Source organism: Salvelinus sp. IW2-2015, linkage group LG18, assembly GCF_002910315.2.
Source record: "Salvelinus sp. IW2-2015 linkage group LG18, ASM291031v2, whole genome shotgun sequence".
In the NCBI taxonomy this organism is placed as follows: Eukaryota; Metazoa; Chordata; class Actinopteri; order Salmoniformes; family Salmonidae; genus Salvelinus; species Salvelinus sp. IW2-2015.
In genome coordinates, this window is record NC_036858.1 from 16,624,900 (window position 1) to 16,649,654 (window position 24,755).

General features: G+C 41.7%; 1 protein-coding gene across 1 annotated transcript in view; it reads left to right on the forward strand.

Annotated features, from left to right (window-relative positions):
- Positions 1-24,755, forward strand: part of kcnh4b (potassium voltage-gated channel, subfamily H (eag-related), member 4b) — a 67,305-nt gene that overhangs the window by 14,465 nt on the left and 28,085 nt on the right. The window contains 5 exon segments of the mRNA XM_070448342.1: positions 6,211-6,444; positions 9,278-9,403; positions 9,703-9,839; positions 21,635-21,878; positions 22,967-23,124. Of these exon segments, the coding sequence (XP_070304443.1) occupies positions 6,211-6,444; positions 9,278-9,403; positions 9,703-9,839; positions 21,635-21,878; positions 22,967-23,124 (899 nt within the window).

Sequence of the window (24,755 nt, forward strand, 5' to 3'; positions counted from 1 at the left end):
GTGCCAACTTTAGCTACGATGACTCCAACCAAACGCTTCCTGTAGTTGTTGATCAGTCTCTCATGTCGCTGCGGACTAATTTTGTCCCTCTCTGGCTTGCAGAACTGCTTTAACGCAGCGACATTTGTGGGTTTTCAAGCATGAACTGGTCCTCTCAGTTGGGATTAGGTCTATACTTTGACTAGGCCATTCCAAAGTTTTGACTCGTATGTCCATAGAACATTCTTCCAAGAGTCTTGTTGATCATGCAGGTGCTTCCAGGTTGTTTTTTGGCAAACTTTAGTCAACTTTTTGGAAGAGATGGGTCCCATTATMTCTGGCGAAATCCAAACACTGCATTCCACATTAAGAACCTCATACCAACGGTCAGGCATGGTGATGGTAGTGTGATGGTTTGGGGATGCTTTGCTGCCTCAGGACCTGGACGACTTGCCTTAATAGAAGGAACCATGAATTCTGCTCTGTATTAGAGAATTCTACAGGAGAATGTCAGGCCATCRGTCTGTGAGCTGAAGCTGAAGCTTAGCTGAGTCATGCAGCAAGACAATGATCCAAAACACACAATCAAGTATACATGAAAATGGTTAAAAAGCAACAAACTTGTTTTGGAATGACCTAGTCAAAGTTCAGGCCTAATCCCTATTGAGATGTTGTGGCAGGACTTGAAACAAACAGTTCATGCTTGAAAACCCACAAATGTTGCTGAGTTAAAGTTCTGCGTGGAAGACTGGGCCAAAATTCCTCCACAGTGATGTGAGAGACTGATCAACAACTACAGGAAGCACCTGGTTGCAGTCATTGCAGCTAAAGGTGGCACAACCAGTTACTGAGTGTAAGGGGGCAATTACTTTTTCACACAGTGGAATTGGGTGTTGCATAACTTTGTTAATTAAAGAAATTAAGTAAGTGTATATATTTTTGTGTTATTTGTAAACACAGGTTCCCTTTWCTTAATATTAYGTTTTGGTTGAAGATCTGATTTAGTATAAAAAATATGCAAAAAATWGAGAAAACCAGAAAGGGGGCAAATARMTTTTCACAATACTGTATAYACACAAACACGCTCACCCTTACACACGCACACATGTTTTCGRCAGTTGATGATGCACATTGTGCACTTACAGTTGAAGTCGGAAGTTTACATACACTTAGGTTGGAGTCATTAAAACWCGTTTTTCAACCACTCCACAAATTTCTTGTTAACAAACTATACTTTTGGCAAGTTGGTTAGGACATCTACTTTGTGCATGATACAAGTAATCTTTCTAACAATTGTTAACAGACAGATTATTTCACTTATAATTCACTGTATCACAATTCCAGTGGGTGTTAGTAAAACGTTTACTGGAGACAGGAGATCAAGTAGAGACATAGGACGAGGTGGATTATTATATAATAAGGCCTTTTATTAATATGTGAAAATATCTTAGTAAATCGTGCATCACGGCTCCTTCTGTCTGACTCGTATGGAATCGTCGGAAGAGGGCCCTCTAAACAGTACATACAGATTATATAGGCAACAAGCAAAGTAGGTTGATCTTGTCGTCTGGCCTTCCGATTGGTCGATCTGGGTCGTGGGTAGTCCTGTTCGGCCTGATGTCGACATTCCATTGGCTTTTCACACAGTTCTTTGTCCTAGTCACATCCAAAGGCATCCTGCATGTGCGTTTGTTTTCACAGGCCCTATTCATGGGGGAGGGTTGAGTGTGTGGGTCTGTGGTTACTTAATAGGGTACAAAGTGTGGGGGTATAGTGGGGGATGGGTACATGTTGTGCCAAGTATAGCTTATGTTGAGAAGTGGTTAAAACAAGTTACCAGTATCTTATACAATTTCTTACATGGGTCAGAAGTTTACATATACTAAGTTGACTGTGCCTTTAAACAGCTTGGAAAATTCCAGAAAATGATGTCATGGCTTTAAAAGCTTCTGATAGGCTAATTGACATCATTTGAGTCAATTGGAGGTGTACCTGTGGATGTGTTTCAAGGGTTACCTTAAAACTCAGTGCTTCTTTGCTTAACATCATGGGAAAATCTAAATAAATCAGCCAAGACCTCAGAAAAAAATTGTAGACCTCCACAAGTCTGGTTCATCCTTGGGAGCAATTTCCAAACACCTGAAGGTACCACGTTCATCTGTACAAACAATAGTACGCAAGTATAAACACAATGGAACAACGCAGCCATCATATCCTCAAAGGACAGGAAACGCGTTCTGTCTCCTAAGATGAACGCACTTTGGTGGCGAAAAAGTGCAAAAATAATCGCCAGTAACAACAGCAAAGACCTGTATAAGATGCTGGAGGAAACAGGTAATAAAAGTATCTATATCCACAGTAAAATGAGTCCTAATATCGATATAAAGCTAAAGGCCGCTCAGCAAGGAAGAAGCCACTGCTTTCAAAACCGCCATAGAAAAGCCAGACTAGCCAGTTTGCACTGCACATTGGGGAACAAAGATCGTACATTTGACGAATGTCCTCTGGTCTGATGACAACAATAGAACGTGTTTGGCATAATGCCCATTCGTTCTTATGTTTGGAAGGAAAAGGGGAGGGTCTTGCAAGTTCTGAAAAACACAATCCCAACCGTGAAGTCACGGGGTGGGCAGCCATCATTTGGTGGTGCTTTGCTGGCAGGAGGGACTGGTGCACTCCACAAAAACAGATGGCATTCATGAGGGAGGAAAATGATGTGGAACATATGAAGCAACCAGTTCTCAAGACATCGAGTCAGGAAAGTGTAAAGCTTTGGCTCGCAAATGGTCTTCCGATGGACCAACTGCGCCCCAAGCAGTACGTTCCAAAGTTGTGAAAAGCTTAAGGACAACAAACGTCAAGTATTGGAGTGGCCATCACAAAGCCTGACCCTTCAATCCCATAAAAATTGGTGGACAAAGAACTGAAAAAGCGGTGTGCGAAGCAAGGAGGCCAACAAGACCTGACTTCCGTTACGTCAGCTCGGTCAAGAGGCAGTGGTGCCAAAATTGCAGTCCAACTTTTATTGGTGGAAGCGTGGTAAGGCTCACCTCGAAGACAGTTTGACTCCAAGTTAAAAAGCAAATTTAAAGGCAATCGCACCTAAATACTAATATGAGTGTACTGGTACAACCTTTCTACCTACCATCTGGGAATGTGAGTGAAAAGAATGAAAAGCTGGTAAAATCCACTCTCTAGCTATTTGTTGCTGTACATCTCACATTCTTAAAAGGTATTTGATGTGGTTGGTGTGATCCTAAACTGACCTATGAGGACGTGATGGGAATTTTCTACCTAGGATTACATATGTATAGGAATTGTGAAAAAACTGGGTTTGAAGGATGTATTTCCGCGGCTGAGAGACTTGCAGTAAGAAGCCGGGCTCAGTGACTTTGTCAACTTGTAATCTGTACTTCACTATGTTTTGGGTGCTTTGTCAGTGTGCTTCTATCAGACTTCAAAATGGCCCCTCTCTGTTGTGAGGCAACTACTGCCTCTTTTCCTAGCGTTGGCAGTGATCTTAGAGATAACCACACTGTAGCCTATAGTATATTAGTTCTCAAGAAGCTTAGTAGTGAAGTAAATGTATATATTCAGACATGAGACAGTGGCATACACTGTCAGGCTTAACACAGCTTGAGACACAAAGCCTTTATTGACAACAATTGCCTTWCTGTTGCAAACTCTGACAATATTTTTCCGGGCATCCTAATTCCTCATTCAAACCACTGAAGAAAACCCCTCAAAATGATCTCAAACTTGTTTTTAATACACAATTAAATTAAACACATACTACACCTTGCTGATAATGAGACTCGGGTATGTTGTGGTGGACTGTCAATAAAATTGCTTCACAGGAACCTGGTAAAATTATTTTTGTAGTGTGGCTAGCCACTGGATGGCTCTGCATGCACTGTCAGCATGCAGTCAAAGCTACACACTACTTTTGGAGCTAACAAGTGCTCTCAAATCTGATGTCGACAGCAGATTAGTTATATTCATAACATAACTTAACTAGCTAACATACATTTGGAGAAAACAAGTTATATTAACTAGCTAGCTAGCTTTAGCAACATTGGTAGTCAATGAGAGATAGCTAGCCAGCTAGCAAACAATACAACAAAAATGATTCTGAAAATACTCCAACAGGCTCAATTCAATCTATCACAGCTAAAGGACAACCACAATGCAGGTTCACTCAATCTTTATTCTGTGCTGTGATTTTAAGGATAGGTGTGTTCAGGTCAATATCTGTGTCAATACCCAATGACAACATCCACAAGAGGAACTTGTGGTGTGTGTGGTTTTAACAACATTAACATTCGGAGTGAAGCAGCGGTGTGGTTTTCTTGTATTTACAGTTGATTAAATTGGGGCAGTTGCATCAATGAAGAAAGTTGCAAATCCGACACTAAAGATGGCAGCGCAAGTGAGCATGGTTAGTCAGTATCAGAGAATGAAAAATGCATTACAGTACAGAATAGCTCAACATTTTGGTGCCAAGATATTCTTACACTGTGATTTATGGGGTACCCATGACCCACTTGGGAGACAATATAGAGATACTGCTGACTAGAGTTAGTGCATGTATTCTTAGACCATATTGCATAAGCTGAAGATGTAAAGGGTTGAGTTTAGCAAAAACAAACTAGCAAAACAAACTGTAGTCTATAGGCCTACTCTATTACATGTATATAGTGTTTGACGGTTAGGACTACAAGGTAGCATGTAAAGAGTACATGGAGGCCTATAGTATTTGTTACGTTGTCAGTGTTTCTCTCTAGACCTCAGGAGTTATTGGCATTGCTTCAATAGACGCTCATTGTTTGACACTCTTTGAACTTGTTTGGTGAGGTGCCGTTTTCTTACATTTTATAGCTACAAAACGATAAAACATTGACAGTCAGCGTGTCCTCATAACGAACCACTTTAATCCACCAATTCAGACTCTTTCACAAAGGGCCATAAATAGCCAATCAAGTGTCAGGTTCTCAAGACTTGCCAGGAAACGTGCGCCACGAAACTTCCATTGACTGCCGGTGTCGAGGCGGTGGATCRGGTGGCTGCTGCCTGCTTCTCTTTATGTAATTCCTCTGTGGCGGGTTTGTTGCCGCTCGCTGCACGCCCGTGAAGGCTGTCACCACTTTGAAAAATCCCCAGTGGACGGCTTCCTGACTGTCGAGGACGGGCAATTAAAGCGCTAGTTTGTCTAAAGCGTGTCTTCAGCTGCTTAGCTCTCCTTCGTCGTGCTCTTGCACTCCTCCTCCGAGTGTAGCCTACTCCCTCTGGAATTTTGAATCGCTGGTGGTGTGTGTCAAGCTTGCCTTGATTCAGTCTTTTGACTTGAATGTTTTTACATTGGAAACATTGTAGCCTTCCTCCTCAAGGAACCTAGGTCACATGCCTAATGGACATGTAGACCTAAAGTGTAAATCCAAATCCCTGCCCTTACTTCAACACCGAGATGTTTAAATGATGTAAATGCCAGTTATGCCAGACACAGTCAGGTGTACTTGACTGATGCTTTTCGGCACCACAAACTGCTTACGGTGCACAGTTATTTTATTCTGTTGGAATACGGGGGGGGGGGGGGGGGGGGGGGGGGGGGGGGAGCATGTCTGTTGCCACTGGGCATATGTGAACATATTGTTATTTGATCCCTACATGTACAGGAATGGGTTGATCCCCTGGGCAGAGGTATTGGTGTTTGGTCATCTGTGGTGGTAGAGCCTGCAGGCATAGCTAAATTAATAGAGGTTGTGATCCCAATAAATTTCAACTTTCTCCCAAAATGTGCACTTGCTCACTTCCCTTAATGGATTTTAAGGTAAACGACTGGTCCCTCTTGCCCATGCATACAACAATCCAATGCTTTTGCAGTGAACACGTGCAGACTTGGAGTGAAAGGGGAGATTATTGGAATTTAGCCATACTGTTTGAATACAGCACCAATGCTCTGCGAGACTACTATTGTACTGTTTAGGCTGACACTGTCCATGGTGCTGATGAGATGGAGAGAAAAAAAGGGAAAAAGAAAGGGGGTAGATGGAGAGCGAGGTGTGGATAGAATGAAAGGGTAGGTGCTTGGTGGTCTGCCAGGAATTGCTACCTATTAGCCAGGCATAGGCCTACCTATTACTGTAAGTCTATATAGCCCATGCAAGAACCAAACAGTTCTTTCCAAACACTCCTGATTAACAAACATTATTGTTCTCTTCCTCGACCCCACAGACAGCAACTTCCTGCTGGGCAACGCGCAGGGCCACCGCGGCTACCCAATCGTCTACTGCTCGGACGGCTTCTGCGAGCTGACGGGCTTCGCGCGCACCGAGGTGATGCAGAAGAAGTGCAGCTGCCGCTTCCTGTACGGCAACGACACCAGCGAGCACGTGGCCCAGCAGATGGAGAAGGCCCTGGAGGGACGAGAGGAGTTCCAGACTGAGGTCCACTTCTACAAGAAGAACGGTGAGAGTGAGACCGTAGAAATAGAATTCTATTCTATTTAATGGGGATGTCTGTTCTAGATATTCTATTGCGATGATTGAGTGTATCCACGAGCATAGACGCAGACCTGGGTTCAGCTACTATTTGAAATCTTTCAAATACTTTGAGCGTTTGCTTGGAGCGTTTGCCTGGAGTGCCATATGGGTGGGGGTTGCAGTTTGGGACTACTCTATTAGTCCATTAAAACAGGCACACTCATTCAAGCATCGATAAAGTATTTGAAATCAGCACCATACTACATACTACAAAATGCACCATGCTATTGACAGAGTTCAACCTGAGCAGTTTACCTGAGTGAAGAGATTGGACAAGGTCAGGTCTGAATTTGGAGAGCTCAAGCTGTGACAGAGGTGAGCCTGTAACCCATGAGCGATGGAAGGAGCTAATAGCAAGCAGAGACGGAAATATGGACGAGAATCTATGCAGTCAGTTTAATAGGGTTGCAGTGTTTTTCTCAAGGAATTAGTGTGCGTGTGAGTGCGTGTGTGTGTGTGTGTGTGTGTGTGTCCATGTGTGAACATACACTAGCCTGTGAATGACTGAATTTTAAGTAGGATTCTAAACTAATTTCTTAGAAAATTGCCAGTGTTGTCCTGTGGCCCCACAATAAGATGTAACGCGTGCACACAGAACACAGCACTAAGAGCTTCTCCCACCTCAGAAACAGGCTTACTATAAGCTATGTTCCCTCAACAGAGACCAAAACCGTACACAGGAAATGGTGTGAACCACTGTGTTGCTAATTACTGAATGGAAAGTGTGTTGATAGTCTGGGTGTCTACAGATCTAATAAAGCAAGAGACCCTGAATTGCTACTAAATTGCTACTTTGGCTAAACTCAGCCTTAACCTTTCTAGGACACACGTTCAGCTAGCGGAACCCCCCCACAACATTCCGCTGAAAAGGCAGTGCGGAAAATTGTAAAATATTTTAGAAATATGTAGCTTTCACACATTAACAAGTCCAATACAGCAAATGAAAGATAAACATCTTGATAATCTACCCATCGTGTCCGATTTAAAAAATGCTTTACAGCGAAAACACAACATATGATTATGTTAGATCACCACCAAGTTCAAAAAACACACAGCCATTTTCCCAGCCAAAGATAGGAGTCACAAAAACAGAAAGAGATAAAATGAATCACTAACCTTTGATGATCTTCATCAGATGACACTCATAGGACATCATGTTACACAATACATGTATTTTTTGTTCGATAATGTGCATATTTATATCCAAAAATCTTAGTTTACATTGGCGCCATGTTCAGAAATGCCTCCAAAATATCCGGAGAAATTGCAGAGGGCCACGTCAAATAACAGAAATACTCATCATACACTTTGATGAAAGATACATGTTTTACATATAATTAAAGATACACTTGTTCTTAATGCAACCGCTGTGTCAGATTTCAAAAAAACTTTACGGAAAAAGCACAACATGCAATAATCTGAGACGGCGCTCAAATATAAATAACAATTCTCCGCCATGTTGGAGTCAACAGAAATACAAAATTACATCATAAATATTCCCTTACCTTTGATTATCTTCATCAGAATGCATTCCCAGGAATCCTACTTCGACAATAAATTGTTGTTTTGTTCGATAATGTCAATTATTTATGTCCAAATAGCTACTTTTGATAGCGCATTCAGTACACATATCCAAACGCTCGTGCAACTCACGCATAACGTCAGACGAAAACTTCAAAAAGTTATATCACAGGTCGGATAAACTTGTCAAACTAAGTAGATAATCATGTTGTTGTATCAACATGTTGTATCATGTTGTTGTATTTTCTGATGTATCAAATACTTATGTCATGCAATAAAATGCAAATTAATTACTTAAAAATCATACAATGTGATTTTCTGGATTTTTGTTTTAGATTCCGTCTCTCACAGTTGAAGTGTACCTATGATAAAAATTACAGACCTCTACATGCTTTGTAAGTAGGAAAACTTGCAAAATCGGCAGTGTATCAAATACTTGTTCTCCCCACTGTATATCCAATAACGTTCCAACCGGAGCGTTCCTTCATGTCTGTAAAATTTATGGAACGCAAGGCGATATCATGAGGAATGCGCGTGACCAGGAACTGGCAATCTCCCAGACCACTGACTGAAACACCTCCCATCCGGCCCCACATCACAGTATACACTTCATTCAACGTTCTACCGACTGTTGACATCTAGTGGAAGGTCTAGGAAGTCCAAACAAATCCATATCTTCCTGTGATTTGAATAGGCGATGAGTAGAAAAAACACCAGCCTCAGAATTTCCACTTCCTGTTTGGAAGTTTGCCTGCCATATGAGTTCTGTTATACTCACAGACATAATTCAAACAGTTTTAGAAACTCCAGAGTGTTTTCTATCCAATATTAATAATAATATGCATATATTAGCATCTGGGACAGAGTAGGAGGCAGTTCACTATGGGCACGCAATTCAAGTGAAAATGCTGCCCCCTATCCCTAAAAAGTTAACCTTAGACATCTATTGCATGGTTTCAACTCTATCTAAGGAGACCAAGAGAGCTTAGCTAGCTAATGTGAGCAATCGGTTGCAAGAGTTGTTTTCTTAAGGGCAATGCTCTGAACCTTTATCTGCTTCATCACTGTTATTAATGAAATGCCAGCAGTACCCTTTTTAATCTTAGCAACGTCATTTTTTCGCGGTATCATTTTTCATTCATTTATTTATTCATTACATGTAATGATGCAAGGAAGCTCATGGATCATGTCCTACATTTTTTTTCTCAATGAATCTTTGTTTGTTTTGCTTTGTTCAGGGACCTCTTTCTGGTGCCTGCTGGACATTGTGCCCATAAAGAACGAGAAGGGGGAGATGGTCCTATTCCTCTTCTCATTCAAGGATATCACTGACATACACGGCAAAGTGCATCACAAGAAAGAAGGTAGGCCAAGCTTCAAAATTGCTCTCACCAAAAACTGTTTTCCTTTTGGTTTGGATGTGATTTATGATTTACCATCTTTTCCCCCTCCGCTTTCATCTCCGCAATGTTCTCCTGTTTGTCATTATTATTTATTTATTATGCCAGCCATTATGCCAGCCATTTTGTTAAATTCAAAGATATTGTTTGAGTAGTTAAATCATATAGACACCAAGCTGTAAACTTGTATTGTCTTGTGACATGACACAAGCATGTTAAAAAACAGATGGAAGTCGTAATGGAGATGACTGTGTGATTGAACATTTCAGAGGATAAGAGGCGGAGCAGGAAGAGTGGCAGCTCTCACTTCAGCGAAGCCAGGAAGCGGGGGCGGACCATGATCTACCATCTGTCCAGCCAGTTCTCCAGAGGCGGCAAGAGAGAGGTCAACTTGGGCAGTGTGAGTACTGGGACCGCCTCTATTCATTCTTCTATTGGTAAATTTGGTTGATTAGCCGATTCCTGATTGGTTAATTGATTTACTTAATTGCTTAATTAATTACTTAATTGGTGTGTTATGCTTTCATGAAAATAATCTTCATAAGTTTGTGGATGGCTAATATGGCTTCTTTCTTTCAATTTCATCTGTGATGTAAACTGTTTGGATAATTATTGAGCAAGGAACAACAATCATTCAAACTTTAACCAAATTCATAATGGTCATTTCTAAGTTCATATACTCAAACTTATCCCAAAGATAAATGGGTATTTCAAATACCCAATAAAACTAACATGTGTGAAGTTCAAAGCCTCTTAATAACTGTTAGGGCTTGTCAATAAATTACAAACAAAAGACAGGTTCTACATCATCCATTTCCACTGGTGTGGTCTAACATCCATTTCCACTGGTGTGGTCTAACATCCATTTCCACTGGTGTGGTCTAACATCCATTTCCACTGGTTGTGGCTCTAACTACTGGGTGTGTCTAACATCCATTTCCACTGGTGTGGTCTAACATTCCATTTCCACTGGTGTGGTCTAACATCCATTTTCCACTGTGTGTGTCTAACATCCATTTCACTGTGTGGTCTAACATCCATTTTTCCACTGGTGTGGTCTAACATCCATTTCCACTGGTGTGGTCTAACATCCATTTCCACTTGTGTGGTCTAACATCCATTTCCACTGGTGTTGGTCTAACATCCATTTCCACTGGTGTGTCTAACATCCATTCCACTGGTGTGGTCTAACATCCATTTCCACTGGTGTGGTCTAACATCCATTTCCACTGGTGTGGTCTAACATCCATTTCCACTGGTGTGGTCTAACATCCATTTCACTGGTGTGGTCTAACATCCATTTCCACTGGTGTGGTCTAACATCCATTTCACTGGTGTGGTCTAACATCCATTTCCACTGGGCTGTGGTCTAACATCCATTTCCACTGGTGTGGTCTAACATCCATTTCCACTTGGTGTGTCTAACATCCATTTCCACTGGTGTGGTCTAACATCCATTTCCACTGGTGTGGTCTAACATCCATTTCCACTGGTGTGGTCTAACATTAATTTCCACTGGTGTGGTCTAACATCCATTTCGACTGGTGTGGTCTAACATCATTTCCACAGGTGTTGGTCTAACATCCATTTCCACTGTGTGGTCTAACATCCATTTCGACTGGTGTGGTCTAACATCATTTCCACAGGTGTGGTCTAACATCCATTTCCACTGGTGTGGTCTAACATCCATTTCGACTGGTGTGGTCTAACATTAATTTCCACTGGTGTGGTCTAACATGAAACTCCATTTCTCCCTCCTCTGCAGGTTGAAACTGGAGTCACAGCATTAAAATGGCAAAATCTTAGCCTCCTAGCCATGGTTGCCGGGAGACTCAAGGCAGTTTCTAAGGAATAGAGTCACTGGCATTGTGGATTAGGAGTCAGAGTGAAAACTGATTACATCATCCCCCTCGGTGTTGCTGGGTTTCAACTAGACAGCCAAAAAGTCCGATTCTACAGCCACAAAGTCAAAATTGGCTATACCAATTAGCTGGTTGGTCTTAATTTAAGGTTAGGCATTAGGTTAGTAGTGTGGTAAAGGTTAGGGTTAGGTTTTCAAATCAGATTATATGAAGATACATTTTAGAAATGGGCGGGGTTTAGCCATAATTCTAACTTTGTGGCTTTATTAACTAGTGACAACCGTGTTACTGTGGCTGTCTTGAACATGGCAATGCTGCACTAGCAGCAGCTGAATTATATAGGTCATTATATATGTCCCGGCTGGTTTTCTTACTCCCCTGGGTGTTGGGATGTCTATAGGGCCTCCAGAGAGATTTTCATACTGAAAAGCAGGGGCTGAGGGGTGTGTTCCAGGCCAGCCCACCTTGTACCTTATTGGGCATCGGTGTGCTACGACTCCCCCTCGTCTGCCAGAGGCCTGGTGCCACGCTTCCGATCCCACCTACTCGCAGATGGCACTGTTTACGCCGCCATACACGCTCACTCACACCTGCTCTGGAATGAATCACACTCGGACACACAGACGCATAGCTCACGTAACTGCACACGGACATACACACTGGCACACACAGCAATTCCCATGTACACTCCGCTTCCCACAAAATTCTACACACGCATGCACAAACCAGGTCATTTTCAAAGTCAGACTCATCTCTTGGGTGGCTGCTGAAAAATCACGAATTAGAGGATTAGTAGCAAACCTACAACTCTGTTATTTTTTTATCACCGGTTAAGTTGACTGAGAACACATTCTCATTTACAACAACCACCTGGGGAATACTTACAGGGGAGTGGAGATGAATGAGCCAATTGGAAGCAGGGGATGATTAGGTGGCCATGATGGTATGAGGGCCAGATTGGGAATGTAGCCAGGACACCGGGGTTATCATCTCTACTCTTACGATAGGTGCCATGGGTGCCTTTATAGTGACCACGTTTACCGTCCCATCCGAAAGACAGCACCCAAACACAGGGTGTCCTTGGACCAAAGGAAAGGGTGCCTTCAACACCACTTCCAGCAGCATCTGGTCTCCCATCCAGGGACTGATCAGGATCAACCCTGCTTAGCGTCAGAGGCAAGCCAGCAGTGGCATACAGGGTGGTATGCTGCTGGCATGTCAATATATGGCATTAAAGCTGGAATCCATACTTGGGGAAACTGCCACGTCAGTTTGCAATATTACAAAAACAAAGAAGTTACTTCAAACAACGAATACTGTTTTTGTCCCTCTGACACCATTGGATAACACTGCACATCATTGCATGCGTGATAAAACAGCAGAGCATGCTGCAAAAAATGTTTTTTCACGATGCTGGATGCTCCTCTCCTCAATTTCAACAAAAACAATAACAAATGCGCTGGGGCGGACAGTGGCGCTGTTTCAACTTATGCGGATTTCGGCTTTAAGATTATGTTTACCTGCTATAGATAAAATATTGTAAAAGATAGATTGTCCCTTACCCACTGCAGGTTGATACATCTAAATGATATTATTATAACATAATTATAACATAATATCATTAACATATTATTACATATTATTATGAACATCTATTATTACAGTATATTTGGGGAACATGCCAGTATATTGTAACGTATATTGCAGTACCATAGGGATATGGTAATTGTAGCTGTTTCTCTTGGCATTTTCATCTACCTAGAGACCCAGAACGAGGATCATGTTTCCTCTCCAAGTGTGAGTGTGTGACAGAGGGGGAAGCCAACTATACATCCAACACAGAGGGAGGTGGAGAGATGACACTCACTCTGTCATGTGTGTGCTCGCGTGTGTGCACGTGCGTGTGCACATGTGTGTAGAGAGAGTGTGTGGGTATTTAAAAAAAGGCTTGTGGTGTGTGTGTGTGTGTGTGTGTGTATGGTCATGTATGCGCACAAGTATGAGGTATTACTCTTCTCTCTATATTACACACACATGGGATTTCTATAATCGTTGCTGCCTAAGTTACAGGACTTACTCATTTACATTCTTGGAACGCTCATGGGATCACAGAGAATCAGCCTCTCTCTCTCGCTCTCTCACTCTCTCTCTCTCTCTCTCTCTCCACAGTTAACAGTGCATTCGGGAAAGTATCCAGACCCATTCCCTATTTCCACATTTTCTTACGTTACAGCCTTATTCTAAATTGGATTAAATCCATTTTTCCCTCATCAATCTACACACAATACCCCAATAGAAAAAATAAATACATTATTTACATACGTATTCAGACCCTTTGCTATGAGACTCGAAATTGAGCTCGGTTGCATCCTGTTTCCAATGATTATCCTTGAGATGTTTCTGCAACTTGATTGGAGTCCACCTGTGGTAAATTCAATTGGCCATGACGTCAAAGGAATTGTCCCGTAGAGCTCCGAGACAGGATTGTGTCGAGGCACAGATCTGGGGAAGGGTACCCCAAAATATCTGCAGCATTGAAGATCCTCAAGAACACAGTGGCCTCCATAAATCTTAAATGGATGAAGTTTGAAACCACCAAGACTCTTCCTAGAGCTTGCAGCCCGACCAAACTGAGCAATCGGGGGTGAAGGACCTTGGTGAGGGAGGTGACCAAGAACCCAATGGTCACTCTGACAGAGCTCAAGAGTTCCTCTGTGGAGATGGGAGAAACTTCCAGAAGGACAACAATCTCTGCAGCACTCCACCAATCAGGCCTTGATGGTAGAGTAGCCAGACGGAAGCCACTCCTCAGTAAAAGGCACATGACAGCCCTCTTAGAGTTTGCCAAAAGGCACCTAAAGGACTCTCAGACTTTGAGAAACAAGATTATCTGGTCTGATGAAGAAGACTGGCAAAGGGAAAGGGGAAACCTAGTCAGTTGTACAACTGAATGCATTCAACTCTGAATGCCAAGTGTCACGTCTGGAGGAAACTTGGCACCATCCCTACGGTGAAACATCATGCTGTTGGGATGTTTTTCAGTGGCAGGGACTGGGAGACTAGTCAGGATTGAGGGAAAGATGAACGGAGCAAAGTACGGAGACATCCTTGATGAAAACCTGCTCCAGAGCGCTCAGGACCTCAGACTGGGGCGAAGGTTCACCTTCCAACATGACAATGACCTTAAGCACACAGACAAGACAACGCAGGTGTGGCTTCGGTACAAGTGGCCCAGCCAAAGCCCGGACTTGAACCCGATTGAACATCTCTGGAAAGACCTGAATTAGCTGTGCAGCAACGCTCCCCATCCAACTTGACAGAGCTTGAGAGGATCTGCAGAGAAGAATGGGAGAAACTCCCCAAATACAGGTGTGCTAAGCTTGTAGCATCATACCTAACAAGACTGTAATCGCTGCCAAAGATGCTTCAACAAAGTACTGAGTAAAGGGTCTGAATACTTATGTGAATGTGATATTTCCGTTTTTTATGTTTAATTAATTAGCAAAACGTTCTAAAAGCCTATTTGAGCTTCATCATTATGGGGTATTGTGTGTAGATAGACGAGGAAATACTATTTAATCAATTTTAGAATATGGCTGTAACTTAACAAAATGTGGAAAAAGTCAAGGGGCCTGAAAACCTTCCAAAGGCAGTTTGGGGTCAATTAGAAATGTCTTGGTTTTTGAAAGAAAAGCACATTTTTTGTCCATTAAAATAACATCAAATTGATCAGAAATACAGTGTAGATATTGTTAATGTTGTAAATGACTATTGTAGCTGGAAACAGCTGATTCTTAATGGAATATCTACATAGGCCAGCAGCCTGGAGTCGCCTCTTCACTGTTGACGTTGAGACTGGTGTTTTGCGGGTACTATTTAATGAAGCTGCCAGTTGAGGACTTGTGAGGCTTCTTTTTCTCAAACTAGACACTCTAATGTCCTTGTCCTCTTGCACAGTTGTGCACCGGGGCCTCCCACTCCTCCTTCTATTCTGGTTAGAGTCAGTTTGCGTTGTTCTGTGAAGGGAGTAGTACACAGCGTTATACAAGATCTTCAGTTTTTTGGCAATTTCTCGCATGGAATAGCCTTAATTTCTCAGAACAAGAATAGACTGATGAGTTACAGAAGAAGGTTATTTGTTTCTGGCCATTTTGAGCCTGTAATCTAACCCACAAATGCTGATGCTCCAGATACTCAACTAGTCTAAAGAAGGCCAGTTTTATTGCTTCTTTAATTAGAACAACACTTTTCAGCTGTGCTAACATAATTGCAAAAGGGTTTACTAATGATCAATTAGCCTTTTAAAATGATAAAGTTGGATTAGCTAACACAACGTGCCATTGGAACACAGGAGTGATGGTTGCTGATAATGGGCCTCAGTACGCCTATGTAGATATTCCATAAAAAATCCACCGTTTCCAGCTACAATAGTCATTTATAACGTTAACAAAGGCTACTCTGTATTTCTGATCAATTTTATGTTATTTTAATGGACAAAAAAATGTGCTTTTCTTTGAAAAACATGGACATTTTTAAGTGACCCCAAACTTTTGAACGGTAGTGTATATCATTACCCCCCCCCCCTTTCATTTCTTCCCTTTTAGCAGCTGGTCGTGCTGTGAATAGCTCACTATTTGTAGCATCAGTCCAGAAAGGCAGGAAGGAAGGAAGGAACACCTGTGTGTGAGAGAAGATAGAACAGGCTGTCAAAGGATTGACGCTGTAACTTCAGAGAATGTGTGGGATAACTGCAAAGCATCTCAGTGCCCTAAAATGCATAATGATTACCCCCAATTCCTATATTTAGGCTGTTTGTTCAGAGGAGAACTATCTATCTCAATTCGTCTTTCTGTGGGTTTTAAGGAGGCAAGGAATCGATTGTGTCACAGGGTTGGCTAACCCTCCTCCTGGAGAGTTACTGGGTGTTCAGGGTTTTGTTCCAGAACTACTCTATAAAACACCTGATTCAGCTAAGTATTTCTCATTTCTGTCCTCTCCTTGCCTCTTCCACTCTCTTTTTCTATCTCCCTATGGGGTTGGGAGTGTGTAATTCTAGTCCCCCCTGGTTTATATAATCTACTGTAACCCAGTTTCCAATGAGTCCACCAGTCTTGACCTGCTGTTTTTGTGGATTGTTCAAGAGGGAGATTATGAAGCAAATTTGTGGAGTTTGTCGTTCCGTCTACTGTGGTCAAATCTAACAGTAACCATGCAATTTCAGCTGGTTGGATCTTTACTCTGTGCTGTATTCTGCTTGAGAGAAAGTCTGTCTTTCTGTGTCACGGGCGAGATATGAGAAACCAACGTCTTAACCGTTGACAGCTGATACTGATTTTGAAGTCACAGTCAGGGCTAGCTCATCAAGAGACTTTGATCTGTCTGTGTCATGGTTTGTTTTTCTCAGCTCAAAGCATGCTGGGGGATATACGCGTTAGGGTTGCCTGGGTGAAGCTTGATGAAGTACGAAGATCAGCTGTTGCTGCAGGAAGATTTAGCAACACTTGGTGCCCGCAGCGGGCTTTTTCGCCTCTCATCAACACTAGGACGTGCTCTGTTGGCTGTCGGACGGAAGGATGGATTGACCCGATCCCGGTGATGTAATGTGAGCCAAATTAAAAAAGAAGTCCCAGCGTTCGCTGACGTCCCCGACTCATTCGCTCAAAAAAAACATTAAATCGGCCCGAGCAGCTTGGCTTTTCCTTAGGATTTGCCTCAGTGCCATTCAACTTCTTAATTGAAGTGGGGGAAACATCCCAGCAGTCCAAACAAGTGGTAAATAACACATTGTCATTGTAACTGTGAAGTGTCCCTCTTTTCTTCTTCCCTTTATATTGCACATTTTCACAATCGAGAGGAGCCTGTCATTATGGGTGAAGAGGTGATGGTTTGGGGACAATTCCGATATTTACAACACACGCACGCACCAGGGTTGGGGTCAATTCTGAATTGAGTTACGAAGTGCCCTTTAATCTCAATTGAATTCTTGAATTTGAATTAACCACACCTCACAGGAAGCAGAATTTTAGTCAACGGTAGAATTTCTATTCAATGAAAATGAAATGGGTAGTGGCTAGCCTAGTGGTTAGAGCGTTGGGCTAGTAACCGAAAGGTTGCAAGTTCAAATCCCCAAGGTACAAATATGTCGTTCTGCCCCTGAACAAGGCAGTGTTCCTAGGCCGTCATTGAAAATAAGAATTTGTTCTTAACTGACTTGCCTAGTTAAATAAAGGTAAAATAATTCAAATGGCTATTATGTACTGTATGTAGACACATCCCTATACAAATGTTGACATCATGTATGGTTAACAATACCATGGTTGAAATATTAGATTTTTTAACTCATTCTCCTAAAATTATATATATATATTATTGTATAATTTTGTAGGTTGTCTATAATAATTCAAATTTCACTTACATGTTAGAAAACATACATTTCCCAGAATGCATTAGATCAAATCAAAGACTCCAGAATGGAAGAGAACAATCTAACATCTCATCACAAAAAAATACTGTTTGACATCTGAGTTATAATCAAGTTCATATTTGAAATGGTATCTGTATATATTTTTTTAATTATGTGACAGATGCTTTTGGTAAAATATTTGTCAAAGGAATTACTTTATTTCACATCTGTTGAATTTCTTTGAATTGCTTTGAATTAAATTATATTCAAATTCTGCTTCCTCTGAGGTGTGTCCAATGCAAATTCTAATTTAAATTCTTGGGTTGAATTTAAAGTTAAACATTCCTTATTCGATCCCAATCTTGACACACACACACAACACAACACAACACCACACCACACACACACACACACACACACACACACACACACCACACACACACACACACACCACACACACACACACACACACACACACACACACCACACACACACACACACACACACACACACACCACACCACACACACACACCACATCTTGTATAACTAACCTTGTGGGGCACACAATTCAGTCCCATTCAAAATCCTATTTTACCTAACCCTAACCCTAACCTTAACCTGAAAACCTAACCCTAAAAACTAACCGTAGCTCCTAACCCTAACTAATTATAACCCTAACACTAGTTCTAACCTTAACCCTAAACCCCTAGAAATAGCATTTGACCTTGTGGGGACTAGCAAAATGTTTGTTCATTTACTATTCCCCACAACATACAAAATTAGGAATGTTATAATTTCGACACTCTCCTCCTTCTCCCTCCTTTTTGTGCGACCAAATTCCCTTGCTCCCCCAATTATTTCCCTATTAAGGGCTATCCATCCCGAGGTGCCTCATTAAGAAGATTACACAGCAGTACAACAGTGCTCGCCGCCTCCCGGACACATACCAGGGAAATTTACATTTCATACTTAATTACCCAGGCTGACCCCACCCCCCAAACAATACGCACATATATTCCAGAAAGTAACAAATAAATGAAATTATACGAAATATCTGAAACAAGCAATTTCAGGTTCCTGAGTGTGTGTTATGTATGTATGTATGTATGTATGTATGTATGTATGTATGTTATGTATGTATGTATGTATGTATGTATATATATAATATATAATTATACTGTATATACTGAATATATATATATATATATATATATATATATATTAGTGTTGTGTGTATGTATGTATGTATTATATATATATATATATATTATACTGTATATACTGAATATATATATATATATATATATATATATATACAGTGGGCAAAAATAGATTAGTCAGCCACAATTGTGCAATTTCCCCACTTAAAAAGATGAGAGAGGCCTGTACTTTTCATCATAGGTACACTTCAACTTACAGACAAAATGAGGGAAAGAATCCAGAAATCACATTGTAGGATTTTTAATGAAATTATTTCAAATTATGGTGGAAAATAAGTATTTGGTCAATAACAAAGTTTATCTCAATACTTTGTTATATACCCCTTTTGGCAATGACAGAGTGTAAATGTTTTCTGTAAGTCTTCACAAGGTTTTCACACACTGTTGCTTGTATTTTGCCCATTCCTCCATGCAGATCTCCTCTAGAGCAGTGATGTTTTGGGGCTGTTGCTGGGCAACACGGACTTTCAACTCCCTCCAAAGATTTTCTATTGGGTTGAGATCTGGAGACTGGCTAGGCCACTCCAGGACCTTGAAATGCTTCTTACGAAGCCACTCCTTCATTGGCCGGGCGGTGTGTTGGGAATCATTGTCATGCTGAAAGACCCAGCCACGTTTCATCTTCAATGCCCTTGCTGATGGAAGGAGGTTTTCACTCAAAATCTCACGATACATGGCCCCATTCATTCTTTCCTTTACACGGATCAGTCGTCCTGGCTCCTTTGCCAGAAAAACAGCCCCAAAGCATGATGTTTCCACCCCATGCTTACAGTAGGTATGGTGTTCTTTGGATGCGCTCAGCATTCTTTGTCCTCCAAACACGACGAGTTGAGTTTTTACCAAAAAGTTATATTTGGTTTCATCTGACCATATGACATTCTCAATCTTCTTCTGGATCATCCAAATGCTCTCTAGCAAACTTCAGACGGCCTGGACATGTACTGGCTTAAGCAGGGACACTCTGGCACTGCAGGATTTGAGTCCCTGGCGGCGTGTGTGTTACTGATGGTAGGCTTGTTACTTTGGTCCCAGCTCTCTACAGGTCATTCACTAGGTCCCCCCGTGTGGTTCTGGGGATTTTGCTCACCGTTCTTGTGATCATTTTGACCCCACAGGGTGAGATCTTGCGTGGAGCCCCAGATCGAGGAGATTATCAGTGGTCTGTATGTCTTCCATTTCCAATAATTGCTCCCACAGTTGATTTCTTCAAACCAAGCTGCTTACCTATTGCAGATTCAGTCTTCCCAGCTTGGTGCAGGTCTACAATTTTGTTTCTGGTGTCCTTTGACAGCTCTTTGGTCTTGGCCATAGTGGAGTTTGGTGTGACTGTTTGAGGTTGTGGACAGGTGTCTTTTATACTGATAACAAGTTCAAACAGATGCCATTAATACAGGTAACGAGTGGAGGACAGAGGCCTCTTAAAGAAGAAGTACAGCTCTTTAGAGCCAGAAATCTTGCTTGTTTGTAGGTGACCAAATACTTATTTTCCACCATAATTTGCAAATAAATTCATWAAAAATCCTACAATGTGATTTTCTGGATTTTTTCCCTCATTTTGTCTGTCATAGTTGAAGTGTACCTATGATGAAAATTACAGGCCTCTCTCATCTTTTTAAGTGGGAGAACTTGCACAATTGGTGGCTGACTAAATACTTTTTTGCCCCACTGTATAGTGTGTGTGTAGACAGTATGGACAGTATATAAATGGAAAAGGTGTGTATAGTAGTTATATAGGATGAAACATGACTAGAACAGTGTATACATATAAAGTGGGTAAAACAGTATGTAAACATTATTATAGTGACCAGTGTATAATGACTTTATGTACATAGGGCAGCAGTCTCTACGGTGCAGGGTATAGTAGGCCAGCTAGTGATGACTGTTTAACAGTCTGATGGCCTGGAGATAGAAGCATTTCTCGGTCCCAGCTTGGATGCACCTGTACTGTCTCCGCCTTCTAGATGATAGTGAGGTGAACCGGCCGTGGGTTGGGTGGCTGGAGTCCTTGATCCATTTAGGCTTTTCTGTTTCCCTTCACCCCGCTTTTCATTTCTGTCCAAGGTAATAGCTTTACTTAATGTCTCCTCAACATTGTTATGGCTATAACGTCCAATAGTCAGATCTTCGCTGTCATTATGCCAACCCAGGATGGACACTCCGATTCGCTATGGAATTATAATATATCTCACCCATGATTAGCTTTCTCAATCAAAAATTCTAACGAGGGGGGAATGAATAAGTGCTATTTCAAATTTTTATGGCGAAGTTCAGTCGATTCGGCACTTCTCTCATTTGTCTTTAATGAGACGAGATGAGAAAAGTTGAGAAATACACTTGGGCGAGAAATAGCTGATGACTTTTGGATGAGGGGATGTTGAAGGAAGAGTTGAAATCATGCATGTCATTCTGATGCTCAGTGTGGCGTAGTTGGTCGTTTCCCCTTCATCGTCGCCTCACTTCCTCCCTCACAGGAAGTCATCTTGATCAGAGGACCTCGTTTTTTGATAGGGCACTGATGGACAAATGTGATACCTTTTGGATTCATGATGTGTAGCAGAAACAATGAGAAACTGAGGAACTTGAGAAACTGGCCCAAGTGGGTGACTGTTTTGGACAAGAGCTTATTCAACACCTCACTTCACACACAATCCCATTCATCCTTTAATCATTCTACCAACACATCTCTCTCTCTCTCTCTCCCTCCACCAGAACATGTTTGAGAAGCCCTCGTCCCTCCCGGAGTATAAGGTAGCGGCGGTGCAGAAGTCCCGCTTCATCCTGCTTCACTACAGCGTATCCAAGGCATTATGGGACTGGATGATCCTCCTGGCCACCTTCTATGTGGCGGTCACCGTGCCCTACAACGTCTGCTTCACGCCTTACGACGAGCTGGACACGGCCGCCCGCGCCACCATCGTCAGCGACATCGCCGTGGAGATGCTCTTCATCCTGGGTGAGGAGATGGGCGGAGTAAGGGAATAGGAGGTAGGAGGTAGGTTGTAGGATATAGGAAGTAAGGAATATGAAATGGGACGTGCCATCATTGTTAACGACATTGTTGAGGAAATGCTCTTCATCCTGGGTGAGGGAGTAAGGGAAAAAGAAAGGAAAGGTATAGGAAATGGGAAGGTTGTAGGAGATAAGGAATAGGACATTGAATGCTTCTCCATCAAAAACCACACTATCATGGAGATGTTCTTATGAAATAAGGTGAAAGGATAGGAGGAGATAGGAGGTAAGTTGTAGGAGATAAGGGATAGGAAATAGGAGCTGAAAGCGGCCACCTGCTCCACCAACATCAACGACATCACCATGGAGATATTCTATAGGCGGTAGGATATCTGGGATCTAGGGAATAGGAGGCAAGAGATTGGAAATAATCACGTCAGGATTTGGCTTAATTATGGTTTGCTGTTCTCTTAGTCTTAACTGTATTAACTGTTATGTCCAGTAATTACATCTGATCCAGTGTTTCTCCTGTAGTAGATACATTTCCAAGATAGATAGTATGTGTCCTGGTCAGACTAAGACCTTGGTTCAAATACATTCTTATTTAAGTATTTGTATTTTAAATACTTATTTTCTCTGTATTTAATTATTTTCTAATTATTTGGCTGAATTACTTCTATTTGAAGTATTTGAAAGTATTCTCAAATGATTTCCTATAAATAATATTTGAAACTATTTTCAACAATTGTTTCCAAGTATATTTCAAATACCATAGGACCAAACAGACCTGGGTTCAAATTCATGGAATATTGAAATATGTGTATTTGGAAATATCCTTGTCTCTGTATATACTTTCCAAGTGTATTTCCAATATTCAACTATTTTTAAGAAACGACAACACCTCTTGGTGAGATATACTGTACGTTGAATTAGGTGCTGTAGTGCAGGGCTGGAGCAAAAGCATGCACAGGGTTTTCCCCAAGGGTTGAGTGACCACTATGCTACCATGACTGAAACATTTCTGTGACCACTAAGCAAACATTTAGCTATTTTGGAACCTTATCACTTATTTCATACCCACTCCGTTCACAGACATCATCCTGAACTTCCGAACATCCTTTGTGAGCACGTCGGGTCAGGTGGTGTACGAGGCACGCTCCATTTGCATCCACTACGCCACCACCTGGTTCTTTGTCGACCTGGTGGCTGCACTGCCCTTTGACCTGCTCTATGCCTTCAACATCACTGTGGTGGGTATATGAGGTCGTATATTCACATACACTCTACTGTACCTATACACATACAAATTCACTTCAAAGAATAAAAAAATGGCCTGGATAAATTCTAATTAATTTGGTTGGAGGCAAGTGATTCTCAGCAAGTGTAATTTATAATACCTTTGGTAAGTTGCAGGTGCCTACAGGGCAGTGGCGATTTTAGCATGTAAGCATGCCAGCAAAGACACTACACAACACTAAACAATACATTAATTGCACTATAACGGCGACAAGTGGTGCACACATAAAGCTGTCTCAACAGCAGAGCTTTCCTTTCAGCACCATGGGGTGAATCCTTACCACCGCTACACCTGGCTATCAGCGGAGCCTTGTCTGGCAGCAAAACAATTCATTCAGCCACACTTACTGCCTTTTTAAAAAACATAGCTGATATGGCTGACTTGCTTAAACAAATGTGGTTGCTACTGATAATTGAGATGTACAAACTATGGCATAAGGCAATGATGAGCAGAGAAGAGGCATTCCGTAATTTCGATGAAGACATTAATGAGCGAGCCGGAGTAAGACGGACGTAGTCAGTATAACTATGTGTTCAGCACTTTTGAAATGTAGAGCAACAGAATGCAGAACATGGGCTGCTCTTACAGTATTTCCCCTGTACACCAAGTCAGAACCGTAGGATAAATAAAGGGGGCATATAAGCAGACAATGAAACCTCTTACAATATTAGATGATGAGATTTCTCATAAACGGGTTATAGGCTACATGTGCAGCACCACCGAGTCAGAACAGTAACGTTAGGCGAAATTAAGAGGTGAAAATAGACCAAATCATTAGGGTGAGGCACATGGGCTACTATCAGCTTACTACACAACATACACTTAGTATTACTTTCTTAGCTACAGTATACATATCTCCCTTGCATATTACATAATTTATGCAGCAACATACAAGACATTTTTGGATTCACATTGGCTTGTGATGTGCTCACTGAAGGTGGCGTGGCAGTCCTTTGTGGGCAATTTTTTTAATCAAACTTTGTCATCAAAGTCTTGCATTCTCTGGATTTATAGTGGGAACTCTGAGAGAAAAAAAAGACACAGCCACTCCATTGAATAGCAGGCTACTGGTTGCTATGCAATGCTTGCAGTTAGCTACTGATTCCTTCCAAACGACTCATTGTTGAATTTGCGATTTCCAACTTGTTGTGTAATCTTTATGTCCAATGGCCGATGAGCACCGATAGTTTTATCTATAATTTCTCTTCATTATTTCTCTCCATATGACAAGGATTAAAAAGTATTTGCCAGTAGATTGTTGACTTGATTCATGATGATGACTGCTAGCTAAGACTTTGAAAGTAAGATGTTGACATGATCCGTCCAATCAAAGCTACTGTACATATAACGTGATTTGACGTCATTTTATCTGTGGCCAATGACCTTGAGCCTTCTTGGAAGGGCACTTGTAACATAACTCTATGGCAGGACCCAATGGGCTGAAGATTGGATGTCTACCCTTACTAAGGACTTAAACTTGGCGATGACGTAGTGTCCCCATGAGTGACAGAACACTGAGCCAATCACGGCGCAATGCTCCTATTTTTTGCTGGCTCACCCCACCACCACAGAAAGCACTGAGCT